The sequence below is a fragment of the Cnephaeus nilssonii genome, assembly GCF_951640355.1.
Source record: "Cnephaeus nilssonii genome assembly, chromosome: 10".
In the NCBI taxonomy this organism is placed as follows: Eukaryota; Metazoa; Chordata; class Mammalia; order Chiroptera; family Vespertilionidae; genus Cnephaeus; species Cnephaeus nilssonii.
The window spans coordinates 91,959,896-91,982,635 of record NC_137081.1 but is presented as its reverse complement, the minus strand read 5'-3'; the positions used below and the strand labels follow the sequence as shown (position 1 = coordinate 91,982,635).

Genomic DNA, 22,740 nt, shown 5'->3' with positions numbered 1-22,740 from the left:
ATTTACACCATGGAATACTATGCAACAGTAAAAAAGAAGGATCTCTTACTCTTTGAGACAGCATGGAGGGACCTGGAGAGTATCATGCTAAGCAGAATAAACCAGTCAGAGAAAGACAAGTATCACATGATTTCACTCATATGTGGAATCTAATGAACAAAATAATCTGAGGAACAAAACAGAGTCAGAGACATAGAAGCATGGAACAGACTGCAGAATCTCAGAGGGAAGGCAGGGGAGGGTAGTAGGTGGGGAGTGATCAACCAAAGGACTTGTATGCGTATATGTGTAACCCATGGACACAGACAATAGTGTGGTGAAGGCCTGGGGCAGGGGCGGGAGCCGGCTAGAAGGGGTCAATGGGATAAAAAGGGACGTATGTAATACTTTCAACAATAACGATTTTTTAAAAGTCTGGCCTGCACAGCTCAGTGGTTAAGCGTTGACCTGTGATCCAGCTGGTCATGGTTCAATTCCTGGTCAGGGCACATGCTCGGGTTGTGGCCTGGATCCCCAGTGTGGAGTGTGCAGAAGGCAGCCAATCAATGATTCTCTCTCATCGATGTTTCTGTCTCTCTCTCCTTCTCCCTTCCTGTCTAAAATCAATAAAATTATATTGAAAAAAAAGATTCTCACTTCATGGTGCTGAGCATCAATGGGAGGACCCAGGAGGACCCAGAGTGCAGGGGGCCTTCCAGGCAGAGGGAAGAGAGAACCGGCTGGGGAATCCAGGCCGAACCTCTAAATTTTGGGGCTGTTTCTCCACTTGTATACGGGGTGTGGCTTATGTGCTCTTGCTGCTCCCAGGGACCCCTGCCGTGGCTCCTGTCCAGGCACTGGCCATGTCCAGGCCTCTCATTCTCAGCAGGGCCTCCAAGGCACCTCTCTCCACTCAACTCAGCCCACAGTCCCTGAGAAACCTTCCCGAGAAGCGATGTGGTCTCTTTAAAAGACCTGATATGATTTGGGAGAGGGGTTTGGGTGGAATACATACAGGGTGGGGCAAAAGTAGGTTCCTAGTTGTAAGTGAAACAGTTTATTCTTGTATTATTTATTAACTAGAGGCCCAGTGCACAGATTCATGCACAGGTGGGATCCGTCTGCCTGGCTGGCCATGGGGGCCGATTGGGGCCGGCTGGGGGAGGTTGGCTGTGGGAGTGCACCGACTACCAAGGGCAGCTCCTGCATTGAGCGTCTGCCCCCTGGTGGTCAGTGCACGTCGTAGCGACTGGTCCTTTGGTCTTGGTTCTAGGCTTTTATATATACATATAGATTACTGTATTATTTTCCATATGAACAACTGTAGCCCTACTTTTGCCCCAGCCTGTATGTATTCATGTTGAATATGTGTCAGTGGTCTGTTGGCAAAGTTGGTTAGCAGTGACCTTATCTTCTCTTTAAATAGTGGTCATTAACCCTTTCTCTCCCTGCGAGCAGGAGGAGACCCCCAGGGTATAGTGGCAAAAGCCTGAAAGCCCGAACTCTGCCTCAGTTGTAAGATGGGAATAATAATTCTATCATTATTAATAGAATAATTGATAAAATAGTAACTGTATTATTTTGTTAAATGCATTTTAGTAGCAGCACCCACACCTAGGGCTGTTATGGAGACTGAATGCAGCAACGCTGAGCAGGAGGCACCTGGCGGAGGGCACGCCCAGCGCGCTCAGGAATGTTGGGCTGTTTCTGTAAAATAACTCTCCGCAAACCGGAAGACTGGGCGCCTGGCTGGCACGGGGTTAGGTGCCCGGGACAGAAATGCCAACACTCCGGAGGCCTCCAGAGCACCCAGGTGGACACCGGTGAGTGTGCAGGCCCCGAGGAGGCTGGTGTGGAGCGGGCGGAGGCCGGGCGGAGGCCGGGCTCCCGGATTCCAGGAGCGCGTACCAATCGCCACCCCGCATCCGCTTCGTGAAGGCGCCGGGAGTCACCTGGCCTCCCCTCGGGGCCGCGGGAGGTGGTCCTGGGAGGGGAACCGGGCCCGCGGCGGCGCGGGACCCACGGCTGCCGCGTTAGTCCCGGTCCCGGGCGTCCGGCCGGCGGAAGCCCAGCCCCCGTGCGCGCCGCTCCCCCAAACCGGCCGAGGCTCCCGCGCCGGAGGAGAGGCCCTTTAAAAGGCAGCGTCCGCGGGCCGGCGGGCTGGGAGGCTGACCGCCCAGGCCCGGCCTCCCGCCCCTCCCTCGTCCCTCCCTCGGTCCGCGTCGCGCTCGCCGGCTCCCGGGCGCACGCCCCGCCTCCGCTGCGGTCTCCGCTCTCCAGTGCGCGGCGGGAGCCGGACCGGAGCCGGCGGCCGGCGCGGGGAGCTCGGCGCCCGACGGCGGGCGAGGCCCGAGGCGCGATGGCGGAGATGGGCAGCAAGGGGGTGACGGCGGGGAAGTTCGCCAGCAACATGCAGAAGAAGCTCACCCGGGCGCAGGAGAAGGTGAGCGAGCGGTGCCCGCCACCTGCCTCCGTCCCCGGGGTCGGCGCCGTCACCCCCGGGCGCCCGCTGCCGAGGCCTTCGGGGTCCGCGCGCCGCGCTTCCCCGACTCTGGGCTCCCTCTGGGGCCCGCGGCATCCGCCCCCTGGACCCCGCGGGGACTGAGGGGCGCTGCACCCCCTCCCGGGCCCTGGGTGTCTCCGCACGCTGACCGCCCTGCGGTGGCGAGGGCCAGGTACCCCCCCCCCCCCCGGAGGCCGAGGGCCGCGAAAGTGGGAGGGGGTGGGCCCCAGGCGGCCGGCCCCGCGGGTCCTCCGGGCCGGCGGCGCGGGGGAGGGGCTGCCCCGGTCCCGCGGCGGCGCCGGGGTCTCCCGAGGCCGCCCTTCTCCCGCCCGCGCGCCCGCCCGCCTGTGCCCGGTGCCCGCCCGCCTGTGCCCGGTGCCCGCCCGCCTCTGCCCGGTGCCCGCCGTGCCGGGGACGGGGCTTCCTTTCCCGAGGGCGCCTGCGGCCTGGAAGTTCCGGGGAACGGAGGGCTGCGCAGCCCCCGGGGGCTCCGCGTTTCCGGCGCGGGGGAGGGGTGGCGGCCGGCTTTCGGGGCCGCAGCCGGGAGGGGAGCCGCCGGAGGAGGGCGCGGGGCTCCCCGGGGCCCTGGGGCCGGGCGCGCGGCGGGCGCGGGGGGTCAGGACACGCGGGCCGGCGGGGTCCGCTCGCTCGGCCTCGGCTCAGCGCCCGTCCGCCCGCCGCCCACGCCGCCTCCCGCCCGCTCGGACTCTGAAATGTGAGCCGCGGATTCTGTGCTCCCGCCGGGCCCACCGGGGCTCTGCCTCCCGTTGTGCGGACGCCGGCCTTCCCTCGCTAGGCTCGGGCTGTTTATAAAGAATGACTTTTGCAGCTGGGGCCTGAGGGCTCCCTAAGGAGTAAGCCACGTGACGGTGATGGAGGGGTGCCTGCGTGAGAGCTCCCCGCGCCTCCCTGAGCCCTGTGCCTCCTCCTGGCCCAGGGCTGAGGAGGTGGGCGGCGGTGGTGGAGGCAGGGCCCTCACTGCAGATCTGGCGGCCCCAGCTGTTCCACCCCCTCCCTCACCGCCCCCGGCCTGCAGGGCCCGGAGGACGGATTAGAGCCCTATAGATAGCCGGCGGGTGCTGGGGTGGCTTCAGTCCCCAGGTGGGGGAGGGCGGCTCCTCTCCTCGGCGCCTCGGGAATCCAGCCGGTGCCTGGAGCCCGGTGCCTGGAGCCGGCAGCTCTGGCCTAAGCCTGCTCCCTGCTCCCAAGGGGCCAGAGAGATGAAAGAGAAGCCCACAGTTGGCTGAGACCAGTTCCCGCCCCTCCTGCGGCCCTCGCCCTCCTGCTGTGTCCCCTTTGCCTTGGCTGCCTCATCACTGCAGCAGCGGCATCTTTCCGGCATTCAGGGGCAGTAGGCCCGGACTGTCCCTCCATGCAAGTGCCAATGTCATCACTGACCCCACGGCGCTGCCCGTTTTGTGGCCATAGGCAGTTGGCCGACAGCTGGTCAGCTGTGGATGCTGGCCTTGCACCAGGGCTGGCCCACCCCAGCGGGCTGCATGGGACTGGAGCAGCTTCGTGCTGCTGCTGGGCAATGGTTAGGGTCCCATCAGAAGCCCCAGGGGCACAGCAGACTTCCCCTGTGTCTCAGAAAGCAGCCTTCCTTCTGTCCGCGCCCTTGTTGGAGCCCCTGGGTACCCCTCCCCCCGAAACCTGATGGCTCAGCCCACGGAGCCTCTCCCTCCTGCTCCGAGTCTGTCACAGCCTGAGTGCCAGGACCTGCGGCCTCCCAGCACCTTCTGGTGGCGACGGCACCGCCTCTAACTCATGTTGCCGGTGGTCTCACAGGTACCCCACCCTGCCCACCTGCCTCTGCCAAATCACCGAGTAAGTGGTGATTCCAGCTGTGCAGGTGCCGCAGGAGGGCACTTCCTGAGCAGGGCCAGGCCGTTCTCAGTCCGCCACGCTCAGAGGGCCACAGTGTGGTCAGAGGAGCTTGCCCCTGGTACCTGTGTCTCTCCAGGGTCCTGGCCTGGCCAACCCCTCGGCCAGCCTGCCTCCACTCTGCCTCCTGAGGGACGAGGAACGGGGGACGGGGCCTTCGCGGGTCCCTGCCGGTGCTGCGTGGCTGTTTATGGACAATCAAGGACGTTTGGCGGCTGGCTGGGGAGCCTTGCGCTGGCCTGTGGGTGGGCTGGGCTGTCCCAACTGGCCGTGTGTCCTGTGCCTGAGCCTGCGCCTGGGCTGAGCCAGGAGCGGTGGGGAGCAGGGTGTGTGGCTCTGTTGGCGCAGATGTGTGGCTGTAAGGTCCTGTGGCCTCCGGGCCTGGTGCCGGGAGAGCAGGAGGAAGCATGGAAAGGGTTGCCAGGCCTGCCAGCATGGTGCCGCTGCTGCTCACCCCCAGCCCCCGCTGCCCCAGAGCTCAGGCCCAGGGCACCATGAGGTCATCTTCCCTTTGTGCTTGGCTTCTTGGACCCTCTCTAAAGGACAGTGCCCATTTTTGGGCTTCAGTAGGGTGGCTGGACAGAGCTAATTTCGGGTGGAGCTGGGTCAGATGACAGGATTAGAGGTTGTGGAGCTTGGCCCCTTGGGGGAGGGGTCGGTTAGGGAGAAGGGACAGCTGGGGCAGGGGTGGAATCTGGCCTGCTCCTCTCTGAGGTCCATGCTCAGGAGTCCTCCTAGGGCCTGCGGGAGGCTGGCCTTGCACGGGGGGCAGGGGAGGGGAAGAGGGCCCTGCAGGGGTGAGCATGCCCTGTGTCTGGTGGGAGGCCTGGTGGAGCGGGGCAGCCCGTGGACAGAAAGCCGGGCCTGCGGGAGCAGGTGCTCACGAGAGGGAAGGTGCAACGGTGGCTATTTATAGCCCTGACACTCGGCCAGGCGGGCACCAGCTCATCTGGTGCTCAGGGCTCATCCTGCAGCATCCATTTTGGCCTCCTCAGGAGGAATCAGGCCTTCACAACCAGTCCTTGTCCTCACAGCAGCCTCAATACACCCAAGAGCAGGCGCTGGGAGCAGGAAGCCCACCCAGGTCTCTGGGAGGGCCTCTGACGCCCCAGGTCTTCCCCCGACCCCCTTCCCAGGCCCCATCCAAACACATTCCTCTTCGCCCGTATTCTCCATCTCCCTTTCCCCTTGGCATCCATCTCTGTTCTCGAATGTCTGAGGACTCTTCCTGCTCCTTCCGCTCATCAGCTACCTCCACCGCTCCCTCCCCTCTTCCTCGCTCGTGCTCTCTCTCTAGAATGTCCCAAGCTCTCGCTGAGCTTGTACCAGCTTTCCTGCGCCTCTCGGTCTCAGATCAGAGCAGTTCCTCCCTGAGCTCAAGCTATTGGTGGACACGGTTCATCATCTGCACACAGAGGCTCCTGACAGCCTCTCCGCTGGAGTGGCTATGGGGCTTGGTGGACATTGGCCGGGGAATGAGGCCCAGTGGGCCTGGCTGGGCTGAGTCTCCATGGAGTAGAGTCTGCTGGTTCATGCGGGGCTCAGTGGGGAGAGGCTGCTTTGCCTGGGCGTGCAGGGAGGTGAGTGCATTGGGCGCGTGGGATGTGGAGAGGCTGTCCTAGGAGGGACAGGAATGGACCCGGTGAGGGTGGGTGTGAGGACTGCAGTGCTGCCGTGCACCTGAAGAGAAGGGGAGTGTGTGGTGAGTCCAGAGTGGGGCGGGGGGGGGGGGGGGCAGCAGATTGGGGCCGGCTTTGTCCTGGTCTGTGCCTTTCCTCGGAGCTTGAATTCAGGGGTATCTTGTACTCTGTGGGTTCCGGAGAAGACGAGGCGTCCACTCCTGCATTTTAACCCTCAAGGCCCCTTCTCACCTCCCTCTCTGGACCCTGGCCCGGCCGGCCCCGCACCGCACGAAGTTGTCTACGCTGGGCAACGGGAGAGGATGCTCTGCCCCTCCCTCCTCCTTCACCTGAGACTGGCCTCCATGGTTCTTCCTCCAGGAGGTTCTGGCATTCCTGTCCTCCTCTTGGTTAGGCCTCTATCTCCCAAAGGAGAAGAGAGCGCCTGTGTGGGCTTGGCAGGCAGGCGGGCCTTGGGCCAGTCCCCCCCCCCCCCCCCCCCCCCCGAGCCCAGTGTCTTTGTGTAGAACAAGCTTGTCAAACTCAAAGGCTAATGCGGGCCAAATAAACAGATTTAAGTGTATGTGGCTGCAAAAACAGAAGCTTCAATTTTCATAGAAACGTAGATTTATTTCAATAGAGATAAGCTGAATACAAATGGCTGAAATAAATGAGTAATCGTTAACATAAAATAATAGAACCTTTTAATAAAAATTAATATTTTTTCTTGAACATTAACTTACCAGACACTGAATAACTGCACAAATTAATAAGCGTAATGCAAATAAACCCATTTTTCTTGTTCTCCGAAAGCGAAATATTTCCTGTTGCGCACACCAAACAAGTCAGTCCAAGACTAATGACGTGGCCATCGGCTGCCGAAATATTCGCTGCTGGTATTAGTGGGGAGAAATGGTGCGCCTGAGTGTAAGGCAGGTAAGGGAAAGGAATGCAACACGATTATGGTAATCAGTCATTAGCGAATGTTGTAGTTTGTTATTAATAATTATGTGTAACAGGATATTGTAAATATTAAGTTTTGAAATTTTTATTAAAACGGTTCTTACATACCGTTACATTGGCTGGGCCGTGAGTTTGACATGCTTGGTGTAGCGGATGGGGTAATGATGGCTCCTCTTCACGGGTCGTGGAGTAAAGCCTTGAAGGGTGCCCAGACGCAGCTAGTGCTCACTCAGTGCCAGCTCGGGGGCCGAGCAGTGCACGGAGCCCCTGGCGCCGTCCCTCCTCACAGGCTGTGCCAGGCCCTCTGCGGTGATCGGTGGATCCGTTACAGGCCTCAGTGGACAGCTGATCCCTGCTGAGCCCTTGGCCGACCAGGGCTCAAATGTTGCCCTCGTCCCAGTATTGTGTGTGTGTGTGTGCACGTGCGTGCGTGCGTGTGTGTGTGTGTGTGTGTGTGTGTGTGTGTGCATGTGGAGGGGCAGCCCGCAGCAGGGAGGGAATCCAGCTGTCCTGGGTGATCTTGACTTGGCTGCACATAAACCGTGGGCCTGGGCCACGTCCCCCTCCACTTGGGGCACTGCTGCTTATCCGTTCATTTCTCCATGAAACCCTGGGTGGAGGGCACTGTTTCAGGGTGGGGTACAGGCCAAGCAAAACCAAGCCTTTACCCCAGGAGCTGATGTTCTGGCTGGAGAGGCAGTGAGGGAGGGAGGGGCTGCTTTCCTCACGAATCGGCTCAGCTCAGCCTTTGCTGAGGGGCCCGGGCGGTGCCGAGGACTCGGCGTGGGTGTGCACGTGGGTCCTCACACAGCAGAGATTGGGGAGGAGAGGGTGTGGAGCTGCTGGTGTCCAGGTTGAGGGCCTGGGGAGGAAGGCTTCCTGTTGGGTGTCACCTGGTCAGACTGTGTTTTTCCCAAGCTGCCTCTTGGGCAAGTCTACCTTTAGGGTTAAACGTGCAAGGGAAAGGGACAGGGCAGGCCTGGCAGCCTGGAGGGCAGGCTCTCGCCCAGGGTGTAGGAGCCGCATCAGGCAGCACCGCAGGTGGGCAGAACCACTTGGCTCTGGAGCTCTGGGCCTGGATCCCTCCCGCCAGTTTGCACCCAGGGAAAGTCACGCCGACCTCTCTGAGCCTCAGTTGCCTTGTCTGAAACAGGTGGTGTGCCGCAGAGTACTGGTAAGTGTTGTACAGATCCCATGGATCCCAGCAAAGGGCAGGCCCGTGGTCCCCAAAGGTGCCATCTCCCGAAGAGGCCACGTGGTTCTGACTGGGCAGGGGAGCTGGCTCCATGCCAAGGCTGAGTCCTGAAGAGAAAGGCAGGCTCTTCCTGCCCCCGGGGTGCCCTTTGTTAAATGTTAACTTAATAGTCAGAGCCGTGGTTTATTGTGTAGCTGCTACGCCAGGTGCTTGGTGAAAATTCTCATCCTTCCTGCAGCCTAGTGAGGTCGTTAAGATTCCCATTCAGCAGATGGAGAAACTGAGGCTCAGAACAGTGGTGTGACTTGCCCGTGGGCTCTCTTGGTCAGCTGTCCAGGTTGCCTGGGGACATGTAAATTAGAAGAGTGAGGCCCTCTTGACCAGGAAGACTATCTGTTAGGGGGGCCATTTAACAGATCTTGGTCCCCAAGACCTTCTCTCTCTTTCCTATTAAGTGAGATTTGGGGCCCCAGTCTCCCCCTGAATCCTCACCCAGCATCTAGGCTTACATGTTGGGATGTGACCTTTCCCCTTTTAGGATGTGTTGTAGGCTCTGGGGTTTCCTGATGCAAATCTAGGACAGGTATTCCTGCATGGAAATGAGGCCATGTGGTGTGTGTGTGTTTCCCAAGTATAAAAGCTGCAACCAGTTTATCCTATATAATAAAAGACTAATATGCAAATTGTCCCCTCTACCAGGAGTTCGACCACGGGGCGGGGCCAGCCTGCCAACTGCCTGCAGCTTCTACCCTTCCCCTCCCCCCCCCACGCTGGCCCAGCCCAATGGCCCTATGGGGTGGGCCGGCCGGACCCCACCTGTGCACGAATTCATGTACTGGGCCTCTAGTTCAATATAAAAGAACACCCTTTATTCTGAGATTATATCTGTCTACTTTTGTTTAAATGTTTCTTTGATTAAATGATGGTAATACTAGTTGTTTCTTAATATTATTGGGGAGGAAATAGTCCTGCTGCTGATCACACACACACACACACACACACACACACACACACACGAGACTTTTCCAGAAGTGGAGTCTAGAAGTCTGGGCCCTGCTGCTCCGGGAGCTTGGCCCTGTGGGTAGGGAGCAGCTCTCCGGGTCCAGGCTGGAGGCAGGCGCGTGGTGGCCTGGGGAAGCGCCCTGGGATACCTGCTCCATGAAGCCGGGTCCTGCCTCCTCCAGGGGCTCGGTGTCCCCAGCAGGCCACGCACATGCTAGTGCACACCTGTTGCACAGATGCACGTTCTTCAGGGTGCCAGGGAGGGGCTGTGGCTGCAGGATTTCAGGCCTTCAGAGAGCAGAGGCGGCAGCAGTGAGAGTGCAGGCCCTGGCATCAGATGGAGGGCACCCCGTCCCACCACAGCCGTTCAGGGGACCCAGGTACCCTGCCCACACCTCCTCCACGTAGAGTGTGCTTGCTTGAGCCAGGTCGGCCCTGTTTGGGCCCAGAAATGGGGTTTCCAGCAATGGGCTGGGGCCCTTCCGGGCGGTCCTGCCTGGCTTTGGGCCGCAGCCTGGGCCTCTGCACGGGTGCGCTTCCAACCTGAGAAAGCGCGGAGGTGACCTGGTGCTGGCCATTGCTGACCGGGACTTGCTGGGCCTGAGACTTGCTGTCAGGGGCCAGGGCGCTGTTGCCCTCACTCCCTTCCACTCGTTGCCGGCCCTCCTCTCTCTGCTTCCAGGACACCCCTTTTCACCCAGGGTTCTGGCTCAGGCCCCAGTGCCCCTGCAGATGGGGTGGGGTCAGGACCGCAGCGTGGCCAAGGGTGGGAGCTGGAGCCTGGCGGTGGGCAGTGAGCTCTCTGCACGGAGAGCTGTCCATGGTGCCCTTGAGCGTGGGCATCGTGTTGGGGCAGGGTCTCTGCTCTCAGTACCCTGAGCCCCCGCCCCGCATCCCGCCCCCTGCCCGGGCAGGCTGTGGATGAGAGGATGGCACTGGCAGTGGGGTCACGGGCCCGGGCCCCACTGCTGCTCCCCCCTGGCGCTAGGCCAGTGAGCTTCCACATCTGCACCTCTGCAGCTCGAGGGCACGGGCAGTGGGGCGCCGAGCATGCGTCTGGGCCTGCGGGAGGGGGGTGGCTCCGGGCTGCAGCCACCACAGGCTGTGGGGCTGGTTCCAAGGCCTGAGTGCAGCAGGGCGTCCAGGAGCCCTCAGGCCTGTCGCAGGCCCTGGGGCTGGCTCCTGGTTTAGACACCTCGGCCTCTTACCCCGAATCATCTGCGGGGGCTGGGATGACCTCTGCATTGCCAGCCTGCCCCGGGGGTGGGGGGCCAGGAGGCAAGGGGCTGAGGGTGCTGAGAACAGAGACCCGGCCCCCACACAGTGCCCAGCCCAGCACTGGGCGGGCTAGGGCAAGGGCACTAGGGCCCTGAAGAGCTGCCCATCCGTCCTGGGCAGCCAAGAAGGCTTCCCAGAAGGTGTGACCCCTGCTGGGTCTGAAGGGCAAGGAGGTAGGTTGTGGGGGGAGGGATGTTCTGGAAGCCATTCAGGGCGGCTGGAATGTGTGTGAGGGGGAGGGGCTCAGGCCCTGGAGGGCAGCGGCACCAGCGGCCCTGCCCGGATGCCATCTGCCCCAGCCTGCTCACCTTCCTTTGTCAGTGTGGCCCAGCCATTTCCGTCTCCCAGTCTGGGCTCCCTGAGGATCCCGCGCCCATGTCCGGGGCTGTGGGAGCCCTGGCCTTCTGAGGAAGGGGAGGCGCTGGGGTGAGGGGCGTCCCGAGCCCTCTGGCAGGTTAGAATGCAGCCTGTCCAGGAAGGCAAGGGTCTGGGGAGGGCTGCTGTCCCGAGTTTACCCTTCAGGGCAGGTCCTGGGCTGGGTGGCCTGTGCCCTCGCCTTGCTGGAAAGGCTGGGCGCAGCGCCTGTGCCTGCCCCCTGGCATGGGTACCTGCCCCTGTCTGCCTGGGGCCCCACGGTGACACTGAGGAGCGGTGACACGCTCAGCTCGGAGGGCTTCAGAGCTGGGGGCCGTATGGGTCAGTTGACCCCTTTCACGTAGCCCTCAAGGCCAGGCCGATGACCAGATGGCTCTCCTGGGTCAGAGCTGGAGGCTCTCGGCGGAGGTGGGCTGGTAGGACGCCATGGCTCCAAGTGCAGACCCCTGGGTGGGAGTGGACATCAGTGGGGTCATGTGAGAGGGGGCTGGGGGCAGCGCTGCCCGGCGGGGTCGGGGTTCCCACACCCCGGTGGCTTGAGGTGCTCTAACAGGCTGTGGGGCCGGAAGGCGGTGGCGCCAGGAGAGCCTTTGCGGCCTGGCCCCTTTTCCAACAGCTGCTGCTCCTTTTTTTGGACCCTGTGCTCAGCACGGCCTCTCCCCGGACGAGGGCCAACATGCCTGAGCCCTGGGCCCGCCCTTGGGCACTAGGGACAGACCTGGCGCAGGGAGACCAGGCTGGGAGAGACCCCTCGGGGGGACCCCTGCTTCCTCCACCCTGTCTGCCGTCCCCCCCCCCCCCCCCCCCCCGTCTCTGCTCTAGGAGGCATCCGCTCTCGCAGCGCCAGCTCCCCAGCCGCCGAGGGCCAGGCAGGGATGGGCGGCGAGGTGGGCACCCCAGGCCCCGGGCAGGGGTGGCGAGGGGGAGGGGAGAAGGCAGTGAGGGGTTTGGTGGGAGGAGGACAGGCCCGAGCAGAGAGGGGTAGGGTGCCAGTGACCACCTGCTCCCGTCGGGGCCTTGGCAGCCACGCCTTCCCGGGGCCCATCCATGCTCTGTCCGTGGGAAGGGGCGCTCCTGCCGGGACTTGTGGAGAGGGCCCGGGAGGCGGTGGGTGGGTCAGTGTCTGCCTGCGGGCCATCTTGGGGAAGCCCCGAGAGCCCACCTTGTGTACCAGCTGGCCTTGTGTCTTGAGCCATTTGTCTTCGCCTCAGACCGGATTCTTGAACTGCAGTGCACCCCCCTTTTCCTGTATCGTCTGAGGAAGCTAAACCCGGAGGTGGAATGGGGTGCAGGAGGGCAAATGGTTCCAGGTGGGGTTGTGGTTTGAGATGAGGGGCAGGGAGCTAGGGACAGAGGAGAGGGTCTCCTGTCATTCACTCACTCACTCATTCATTCGTTCGTTCATGGGGCCTGTGTGTAGAAGGGCACGGTCCTGGCTGGGCCCCGAGTGTGTCTGGGAAGCGGGAAGCCTGAGCCCCGGCGTGAGGCGCGGGGAACCCAGGATTCCTGTGCGGGACGTGGAGCTGCGTGCCTGTGGGCTGCAGGTCCAGATGGGTCAGGAGGGAGGACATCTCGCATCGCCAGGGCGTCCTGTCACTGACTGAGGACTCCACGCCCACCCTTTCCCACGTGTCTGTCCGTGGCCTGTGGAGTAGCAGGACTGGGTGTGGGCCCCTTTGACAGCGGAGAGCACTGAGGCGCGGACCCCCTGGGGTTTCCTCCCTTTCAGTCAGAGGTGGCCCCAAGTTGCCCTTGCTGGGAGTGGCCACCGCATCCCGGCACCAGGGAGTCAGAGGCGACAGTGACACATGACTATCCAAGTGCAAATGTGCTGCTTAAGTGTTTTCAAATGAAAACAGTGTGGGGCTCCCTTTGTGGGGCACACTTGTGGGGTGTGTGTGTGTGTGTGTGTGTGTAGTGGGGGACACTTGGGTGCCCTAGGAGACTGGCACACTAGAGGAGAAGGTGATCCTAGAGCTGGCCCCTCAGTGTGTTGGGGATCCCCCAAAGACTCCGTGAGAGGGTGGGGCGAAGGGGCTGTATTTGGGCGGAGTTGGCTCAACTGCACTCCCCAGGGAGCCTCAGGTAGAGGGGAGCTGGGCACCGGTTCCACAGCCCCCACCTCCCACAAAGAAAGCGTTGGGGGGTCCTGGGGCCAGGAAGCCTTAAGGCATGTTAATGGCCAGAATTACAGTTGTCTTGTGACTTCAACCAAGAAAAAGAATCCACAATTAATTGGATGCATTTGCTGAACCTGGGACAGGACCCAAATGTTGTTTTTCTGAAATGCACACTAAGCCAGGAGCTGATTTAGTTGTGTCCCCCCGCCCCCGCTCCCTGGGGACTCGGGCCGTGTGCTCAGGACGCAGGCCTGGCGGAGCTGGGCTGTCTTCTTCCCCGAGCCTGGCCTCCTGCTCGGTGGACTGAGGGCCTGGAGGAGGCCACGCCAGGGCAGCCCTCGTCCTTTCTGGGGGTGCTGAGCACCGCCCTGGGTCTGGTGGCCTGGGTGGGGGCCCTGTCATGGGGTCTGGGCCGGGCCCACTGGCCCGGGCACGCAGGGAGCTGCCCTGAGGGCGGGTGTGTGCAGGGCCTGTGGGAGAGCTGACTGGGTTCCTGGGAAGCCCTGGCCGCAGCCGACAGAGCCTGAGGCCTGGTCCCGCCTTTGGGCCACTGCCCTCTCAAGCCTCCGTGCCCACTCTGCCCAGGAGACCAGGGAGGCCGCCCCCACGGTCTGCCGCCAGCGCCGGGCCACTCCTGAGCGGCGAGGGCGGGAGGCCTGAGTGGCGCAGGGCTCTCAGCACAACCAGCGCCTGCGCTCCCCCCTCCACCTGGGCCTGGGACCAGGCACCGGCCCCTCTCGCTTTGGCTTGTTCCTCCATAAAGTGGGGCAGCCGTCTCCGTCCTGCACCTCGAGTCTTCGAGGGTGGAGCTGGGACCCAGGTAAGCTGGAGTGTGAGCCCCATGTGGAAGGGGTGGGAAAGGTGCTGGGGGGCCTCGTGAGTCGTGGGGCGGCCTGAGAAACTGGCTCCACTCGGCTCTCAGGCCTGGACCTGGCAAGTCCCTGTTTCATCTGAGCCTCGGTTTTCTTATTTCTGAGGATTAAACAGGAGAACGGTTTCTCCATTTCATACCTGTGGTCACAGGTTTGGGGTGGCAGCTTGTGGGCCCAATTCTTTGGGGTGAGGGAGTCCAGGCCCAGCTTGAAATCCAGATGGGGGGCCTGAGGCTTGGGAGGGGATGGCCCAGAGAGGGCCTCTAGTGGCCAGGGGCCAGGTGACAACACAGCCCCCCACCATTCCAGCCACCCACCCACCCCCCGGCCCTGCGGGCAGCAGGAATCTCTAGCTCTTCTGTCACCTGGACGTGACCAGAGCTGCAGTGCGGGGGCCCAGGGCTGACCTCGGGCCTGGCCCACTCTGCTCTTCCCGGTGCCTCTTTGGCCGGCCCTCGATGTCGTCTTTCTTACCAAAGGGATGGGTGCACTGCTCTCCTGGGAAGGGCCTGAGTTCCTCCCCAGCAGGCAGGGTGGGGCTGGCGCTAGCTGTGCTTCGGGGGGCCCTGCCGTCGCTCCCTTCCTCGCGCATCAGCTTCTGCAGCCTGGAGGGAGCCTGGCAGTGTTGAGAGGAAGGATGTGGGCCAGGCCCGGAACCCTTAGGATCTCAGGCTTCGATGGTGAGCTGGGCTCGCGGACACTGCAGAGTCTGGGGAGCTAGAGCCTCTCTCCCTCCTCCAGGGTAGAGGTGGGCCGGGACCTGCCCCGCTCTGGCGCCTGGGCATGGACCTGAGGCACACGGCCTCCGGGGGAGACGGGGAGCCCCTGCTCGCTCACTGTGTGCTGACCTCGGCACCTGCTGGGGTTGGAGGACAGTGCCTTCCTGTCGGTCCCCGCTCTGCACTGTTCCGCCTACCTCTCCGTTCCCCGCCAGCACCAGCATAGTGGGTGCAGGGCTAGCAGGAGGAGCCCGGGAAGCCCGTCCTGTGCCCGCCCCCCCCCCCCCCCCCCCCCGGCAGGGCTGGGGCAGCCACATGACTCCCCTCGTGGGTTCGGGGTCCCCTCTGCTCCATTTCCCCCAACCTTGACCCTTGACCTGTAAGTTGATCAAACACCCCCTCCTCTTCCAGTCCCTCCCCACCTTCCTCCGGCCTTGGCTCTGGCGACCTGCCGTGGAGTCAGCCCGGGGCTGGGCTGGGAGCATGGCCACCCAGAACCAGCAAGTCCCTACCCCCTGATTCTCCGTCCACAAAGTGGGGAGTCCCTGTGGTGCCTCCCAGGCACTGGGGACTTGGGGAGCCACCAGCACTGCTCCCGGGCCTGCTGCGTGTCCTGTTGCACCCTCGGCGGGCAGGACTGGGTGGGAGCTGTTGAAAGCTGACTGGGCATCAAGCGACTCCTTAGAATAACAAGAATAACAACAACCAAAATAACAGTGATAAAGTGTTTGAAAACAGTACTGCATATCTTCCTCCTTACCGTACTGTTTAATAGTTCCAGCTACACAGACCTGGAAATGGAGGATTCGGATTGGGAAAGTGAGTGAATAACCTGGTTGTACATTTAGGTTGAGCTCAGACAGGAACAGACATGCAAAGGGCTGAGGGCTTCTGGAGGGACAAGTGAATCTCTGTGCCTCGGGTGGGGTCAGGGAAGGCTGCCTGGAGGAGGTGACCCAGAGGGCCAGCATGGTCGGGCATTAGGAGGGAAGCAGGTTTCCTGGTGAAGACTGTGGGGTTCCGTGGCCCCCCACTGGTCAGACATCTGCTTGGCCCCCAGGCAAGGCAGGTGGGTGTGGGCAGGGCTTTGTCTCCCCCCCCCCCCCGCGCCCCCCACCGGCCCCCGCCTGTGCTCTGTGTGGGCTGGGCCACGCCTGCTGCCCCTCGGACAGGCTGTTCTCTCCCTGAGCTCAGGAAGCAGCTGATGAGGGGCGGCGGGCCGCCTGGGGCGGCGTCCACCGTGCTGATGGCAGCTTCCAGCCTGGCCGAGAATAGCTCACACTTGGGTGGAGGGGACAGGTGGGCGGCGGCTGGGTGGCTGTGCTGACATCTCTGAACAGGTGGTGAGGAGTGCTGGGCCCGGGGCGTGCCTGTCCCTGACGGCCCGCGTGACAGGCGGCGGAGGCCCGGCCGCGGCCCGCTCTGAGCCTCTCGTCCGCTTGGCGCTGGGATGCCGAGTGCCAGGGGCCGTCGCTGCCGGTGGCTCTGGTGGTGGGAAGGAGCCAGTCCTTCCTGCCGCTGCGTGGCTCCCATGGGCCAAAGGGGCCGGGTGTGTGGAGGGCCTGCCCAGCTGAGGGTGAGGAGGCTGCTGGGGGTGTTGGGCCAGGAGAGGGAGGTGGGTGGCCAGTGCTGTCTCCCACCGTGAGGAATGTCCTGTGAGCGAGTGAGCGTGGGAGCAGGTGTGCTGGCTGCACCCCAGCCCCAGCCCGCGGTGCGAGGGGCAGGTGGGGCCCGGTGGGCGGGGCTGCCAGAGGTTCTGGCTTGAGTGGGAGGAGTCTTGGGTAGATACATAATGGGGGGACGGAAGCCAGGCACCCCTCTGCTGTGCCCTCTTCCTATACACCCACAGCTGTCCACCCACACACCCGACGCGGCTCTGCGACACTGTGGCCAGGGCTCAGAGATGCGCGTCCCAGCCAGCGCTGTGCGCGTGGGCCTCTCCCTGCCCCTGCCTCCCAGGCCCCTCCCACACACCCACCCGACGCACCCCCTTTTTGTAGAGCTGCCCAGAGCCGACACTGAGCTGGTCACCGCCCGGGGTGTGACCGAGGCAGGTGGGCTGGGACTGGGGAGCGGCAGGAGTCTGACGGTGGGGTGTGTCCTGACACCCAGGGCCCCTGGCTGGTGTGTCCCCCCCTCCCTCCCTGACATCTGTAGGTGCCGCAGACTCACCGGGATCCCCAGGTGTCCCTGCCTCAGATGATGGCAGCTCCTTCCTTCCCATGGCTCCCCCCTGGAGTCCCTTTCTCTTCTCCGTCACCCCTTCTCTGACCACTTCTCACCCTTTCCCGCTCTCGCCTCTGCGTCCCGCACCTCCGGAGCCGCTCTGTGCGTCCTGCCCCGCAGGGCGCCCCCCCCCCCCCCCCCCCCCGGCAGCCTGAGCTCTTTAAGACTGCAGGGCAGGCCGCAGGGCTCAGTGTCAGTGTGAAATGTCCAGGCCTGTGGAGAATTGATGAGTTTATTTGACAGACTGATGGCGATGGCATGTGCAGGGAGCAGGCGCATGTGTTCCGAGAAGCACAGTGCTGGCTGGCCCTCCTTCCTCGCCCTTGAAGTCCCGCGGGGAGGGAGCGAGAGGAAGACTCCTGAAGGTGGCCCGCGGGTGCTCTCTGGGCCGATGCCCGGGTCTCTGCCCTGTAGCGAAGGTGTGTGAGCCTAGACGCAGGCGCGGTGGCGAGGGCTGGCTCACAGCGCGGGCCAGCCTTTCCCGGAAGAACTGTGCCGGGTGTGAGAGCCCACGGCGGCCTGCCCAGTGCACCCGGGGAGGCTACTTCCATAAAACCCCTTCTGTTTACAGCCCTCTCTTCAGACACGTCGGCCCTGGTCCCGGGCCTCGGCGCTGGCCTGGCCTGCCCTCCCTCCTCAGGCGTCACGTCCCTGAGCTCCTTCCTAAGAGCAGCACCTCCCTTGCCCCCCCCCCCCCCCCCGGGTGCCCTGCAGGGTTCTCCTTGGTGGACATAGAGCTGTCCCTCGGGGCACTACCCTCCAGGCAGGGCCGTGCTTTCCTGCCTGCAGATCAGAGCTGGGCAGCCTGGGGAGGGCATCCTAGGAGAGCCGGCAAGGCCCAGTGTCAGGGTGCGGGCTCCTCGGGGGAGGGCCGCTGGGTCCGAGCTGTGAGGGTGAAGCCAGGTGGGGCACCACGGAGGGAGGGGCACGGGTGAGCACCCTTTCCTCCCTGGAGTGTCGCTGGGTGGGGCGGAGGGCAGGCGGGGGGCTGCTGGCCTCGGTTCTGTAAGGGGCGGCCTTCATCGGGTGGTCTCGGCCCTTCAGGAGCCCTCCTGTCGCCTGTGGGCTCCTGGTCCTGTGAGGCTAGGAATGGGCCCAGCCTGGGGGGGGGGTCCCTGAGGGGAGGGGAGCCTGTCCCGCCAGCCAGGGCCCCCAGCACGCCCTGGGCTCCAGTGCGGCCCTAGCCCCACCTCCTCTGGGCAGACCCCCCAGGGAGGTGGGCTGACAGCGGTGTTCACATTCCAGCTTCTCCCTCAGCCTCGAGATCAGGGCTTTGAGCCTCAGTTTCTTTTCCTGGAGAACCCCTCTATCTCCTCACGGGATGTCCAGGCCACTCGTGAGGCTTTCGGCGCCTTTGGTGAGTGGCTGCTGCTGTTCTGTGGCCTCCCCCGCCCCAGCCCAGCTGGTCCTCACAGGCGCCCGCCCCGTCACCCGCCTGCCTGGGCCTCTGCTGCCTCTGCTCCCTGCGCTCTGTTCCCGGCTGGCCCAGCCCAGCCCCCGCTGCCACCGGCTTATCTGCTGCCCAGGTGGAATTTCAGGCCCAGGGAGGGGCTGGGCGGGGAGGGGAGGGAGTCCTGCCGCCTGGAGCGGCTGGAAACTCCCCACCTGGGGCAAGGCTTCCTTTCTCCCTGAGATGGGTGTGGAGGAGGGACCCCTCCCTCTGCCCCTGGGACGTCATGGGAAGGGCTGGGCTGGGAGGCCACTCTGCACTGGGGCTCTGACCAAGCAGTCCCATTTCAAGCCACTGGTGTGGGGCTGGCCGAGCTTTTCTGTGTCCTGCTGAGGACGTAAAAGAGGAACCCAGACATCACTTTTCACTCTCGCTAGCATCTCAGGAAGGAAAGAGAAAGTCCCTGAAAGAGGAAGGAGGGAACTTGCTCTCTGCCGACAGCTCGCAGTCTAAGGCTCCAGGGTGCACTCTCCCCAGGAAGACCAGTGGCTTCCTGGTCAGTCAGCTGTTCAGCCAGCACTGGTGTCTGGCCCAGCGACTTCCAGGACACAGACTTAAAAGCAGATCACCGAGTGGGGGAGCCCTGGAGCTTTGGGGGGCAGAGGAACCTGGAAATGTTTTCTGGTTTTACATGTCATTGCTCGTCTTGGCAGACTTGGGATTCTGCTGCACAGTCTCTCACTGTGTTGGTTATGTCCCCAAAGTGTTATCTTTACCAGTAAAACTTTTGGAACGCAGCAAGATGGAATGGGAATCTTTTGCAAGAAACCCTGGGCAGGCTGCCTTTTATTCCCTGTTTGAGAATCACACGTTGATTTGGGGCTTTGGGATCCTCAGGTTTGGGGTCCTGGTTCTGCCACTCGTTAGCTGAGTGACTTCTCGGAGCCTGTTTCTTCATCTGTAAAATGGGACCGACTGTCAGCATCTCAGGTTGCCCTGGGACATGGCAGCACCTGTCAGGGTGTCAGGGGCTGTGGCCCCTCAGGGTGGGACCTGGACCTGGCTCGCTGGGTCAGGCCTTGTGTGTGATTCCAGTGCAGCTCCTTGGAGCTCAGAAGGAGGGGCAGGTACATGCCTGCCCCTGGTGTCCACGGAGAGCTTGTTGGGCTGAGAGATGGAATATGCTGGTTCGGGGTCCCCTCTGCAGTGTGAGCTGAGCTCACGGTGTTTGCCCTGGGAGGAAGGGGGATGGCAGCCAGCGGGGGAACAGAGGACCCAAGTGAGGGGCGGGCAGAGAGACCTGAGCCAGGCCTGACTCTCGGGGCAGCCTGTGCACCGCGAATGTGCCCAGAGCCGGCCGCCCACCTGGGCCCTCCTGCCGGGGCTGCTGTCGGCTTCCTCTCTGTGTTCCGCAGTCTCCTCCACCATCTGGTTCTCCTCGCACAGCTCCTGGCCTCTGCTCTGCTTCCTGCCTGGCCCTGTGCTCCCCCCACCTACCTGCTGTGCCTGGAGGCCGCCAGAGGGCCTTGGGCAGGAGCCCTGTTGGGGAGCATGTGTGTGTGCACTGACAGGTGGCAAGCATCAGCATGTGAACATGTGAGTGCTGTGTGTGCCTGCTGTGTGGGCATGGGGACCTGTGCGTGTGCAGAGGGGAGCCGTGCGTGTGCAGAGGGGAGCCGTGCGTGTGCAGAGGGGACTGTGCGTGTGCAGAGGGGACCTGTGCGTGTGCAGAGGGGACCTGTGCGTGTGCAGAGGGGAGCCGTGCGTGTGCAGAGGGGAGCTGTGTGTGTGCAGAGGGGAGCCGTGCGTGTGCAGAGGGGAGCTGTGTGTGTGCAGAGGGGAGCTGGCTGTGTGCAGAGGGGAGCTTCATGGGGCCTAGAGTGCTGAGGAGCATTTTGGGCTCCTAGGGATGGAGTGCAGTTCCTGGCTCTTGACCAAGGCCAATCTATAATAATAAAAGCCTACGTGACTGTTACAGTGGAACGACCAGAATGACGGGGCGCTATGATGCACACTGGTGGTCAGTGCGCTCCCACAGGGGGAGTGCCGCTCAGCCAGAAGCCGGGCTCATGGCTGGCGAGTGCATTGGCGGTGGCGGGAGCCTCTTCTGCCTCAGTGGCAGCACTAAGGAGCAGTGAGCAGGCAGGCGGTAAGGAGCGAGGGTCCCAGACTGTGAGAGGGATGTCTGACTGCTGGCTTCGGACATCCCCTGGGGGGTCCTGGACTGCGAGAGGGCACAGGCTGGGCTGAGGGGAACCCGCCCCCCCAGTGCACAAATTTTGTGCACCAGGCCTCCAGTCTATATATATAAAAGCCTAAACGACTGAACGACCTGTCGGCCGGTCGCTATGATGTGCATTGACCTCTAGGGGGCAGATGCTCAATGCAGGAGCTGCCCCCTGGTGGTCAGTGCGCTCCCACAGCGGGAGCTCTGCTCAGCGAGCTTACTGGGCAGCGGTGGCGGCAGGCGCAGTGGGGCTGGGATGAGCAGGAGCGGTACCCGGCCTGGGCTCAGGCTCCTCCCTGGCCGCCTGCCGCTTCACACACTACATCCCTTCGGGGATGTCGGACTGCCGGTTTTGGCCCGATCCCTGCAGGTCTCTCAGCCTGGCCTGCGGGAATTGGGCTGGGACCAGCACTCCAACATCCCCTGAGGGGTCCCGGATTGTGAGAGGGTACAGGCCAGGCTGAGGGACCCCACTGGTGCACGAATCCGTGAACCAGGCCTCTAGTGTTTAATATTTATCTTCTTAAAAAGTCATCGAGCCTTTGGGAAGCTGTAAGGCAGTCTTTTGGTGCTGCAGGAGGCTAAGGAGCGATTTTGGCCAAAGCTTCTCAGCCACGTGTCCTAAAGTTCCTCTCTGGACCCTGAGCTGCTACTCTCTCCAGCTCGGCTGGAGCCGGGCCAAGGGGTCCACGGGCTTGCACCTCCCAGGGGGGCCAGGCCTCTCTCTCCAGCCCCTCTCTCCACGGTCCCCTCTCAAGCCAAGGGCCCAGCAGCAGCTCTGGCCACTGGAGATGACCAGCCTGGAGGAGCGCTGCGGCTCCGAAGGCAGATTGCTGCTCCCCTCGGAGTGCGTTCGCTGGCCCGGAGGGAGAGGCAGTTTCTGGGCTGGGTCAGAAGACAAAGCTGCTCCCTCCTGCAGTCACCCACCTGCTCAGGATCAAGAGCCACATCCCAGAGAGGCACCTGGTGAAAGGACCAGGAGCCAGAATCCCCGGGTCTGGTCCTGGCCAGCCCCCAGGGCACCCAGCGCTCCGCTCGCTCAGCGGGTGCCAGCCACTTAGAAGAGGCCGAGGAGGGCAGGCGCTGTGAGGGCTGCAGGCTGCAGCGCGCTGGGGCCCCGCCAGAGTGCAGGCGCTGGCTGGGGCCTGAACAGGACGCAGCGGCGGGCCAGAGGGCGGCGGCTGGGCCGGCAGTCGGGCTGGTGTGCAGTGCACATGAGCTCCGAGCCACACTTGTTCACCACCACAAACCACAGAGCCCTGCCTTTGCTGCTTCAGGCATTAAAGAGTCCACATTACTTAATGTCTCAGCATTTCCTCAGTATCTCTAAAGTGGGGGTGAGCTCACAGCCCTGGGCATGGCCTAGGGATTACATGAGATGCCAGGGGCACACCACCCCCGACAGGGCCCCAGGGCTCCTTAGAGCAATGGCGGAGCCGGCATGTCTGTAGTGGGAGGAGGTGAGGAAGTGCTCGAGACCGGGCCACGTCCAGAGGATCCCGTGGCCGTTTGAATATAAGAGTTCGAGTGTAAAAGAGAATAATGAAGGTAGGCGGTTCTAACTCACTGATGCAAACTGGAGACCTGAGTCCGTGAGCATGCCCGCCCTCCCCACGGGGCGCGGGGGAGGCTGTCCTTCGTAGAATGCCAGGCAGGGTGGAGGGCATGGTGGCAGCACTGGGAACTGGCAGGCTCAGAGAGTGCACGGCCCGGGACGCGGGCGCACCGAGCGGGGCCTTGCTGAGATGCAGGCCTCAGGCAGCAGGTCTGGGCGGGAGGGGCCACGGCCTGTGCCTGGGCGCCGGGCTCCGATGACTGATGCTGGTCCCCGATGACTGATGCTGGTCCCCGATAACTGATGCTGGTCCCCGATGTCTGATGCTGGTCCCCGATAACTGATGCTGGTCCCCGATGTCTGATGCTGGTCCCCGATGACTGATGCTGGTCCCCGATGACTGATGCTGGTCCCCGATGACTGATGCTGGTCCGGGACCGCTTGGAGGAACAGAGTGTGACTGGACGGTGAGGCGCTGTGTGAAGCGTCATCGGCCTCACACGTCCACGGTGACAGTGCCTCGCCCCTCAGATGCCTCATCCGTCAGCAAGAGGAGCGCTGCCTTCACAGAGAGACCTGGCCAGGCCGCCCCGGGTCAGCTCAGCACGCGGCGTCCCTCGTGATGTGGCAGGAAGCACACAGCAGCGCCTCTGTAGTCTTCTCGCCAGAACAGGGTTGAACCTGAATTTAGTCACAAAGAAGTCATCAGATGAACCCAGAGTGGCGCATTCTCTGTGTGACTCGTTTGTACCCGTAAAATTGTTAGTATCACGCGAGAGGAGAATGTACGGTAACCAGTAACCCGTAGGTGTGCGGGGAATATTCTGGAGGAA

At 62.8% G+C, this 22,740-nt stretch overlaps 1 protein-coding gene across 7 annotated transcripts in view; it reads left to right on the top strand.

The window, feature by feature from the left end:
- Window positions 1–1,894: 1,894 nt before the first annotated feature.
- BIN1 (bridging integrator 1) overlaps window positions 1,895–22,740 on the top strand; it is a 50,675-nt gene continuing 29,829 nt past the window's right edge. For 2 of the 7 annotated variants that reach the window (XM_079781931.1, XM_079781932.1), the window contains exon 1: window positions 1,902–2,422. In XM_079781931.1, the coding sequence (XP_079638057.1) occupies window positions 2,339–2,422 (84 nt within the window). In that variant the 5' untranslated portion in view covers window positions 1,902–2,338. Of the gene's footprint in view, window positions 2,423–22,740 lie in introns of all 7 variants that reach the window. The other 5 variants (XM_079781929.1, XM_079781930.1, XM_079781926.1 and 2 more) reach the window with 5 other exon arrangements.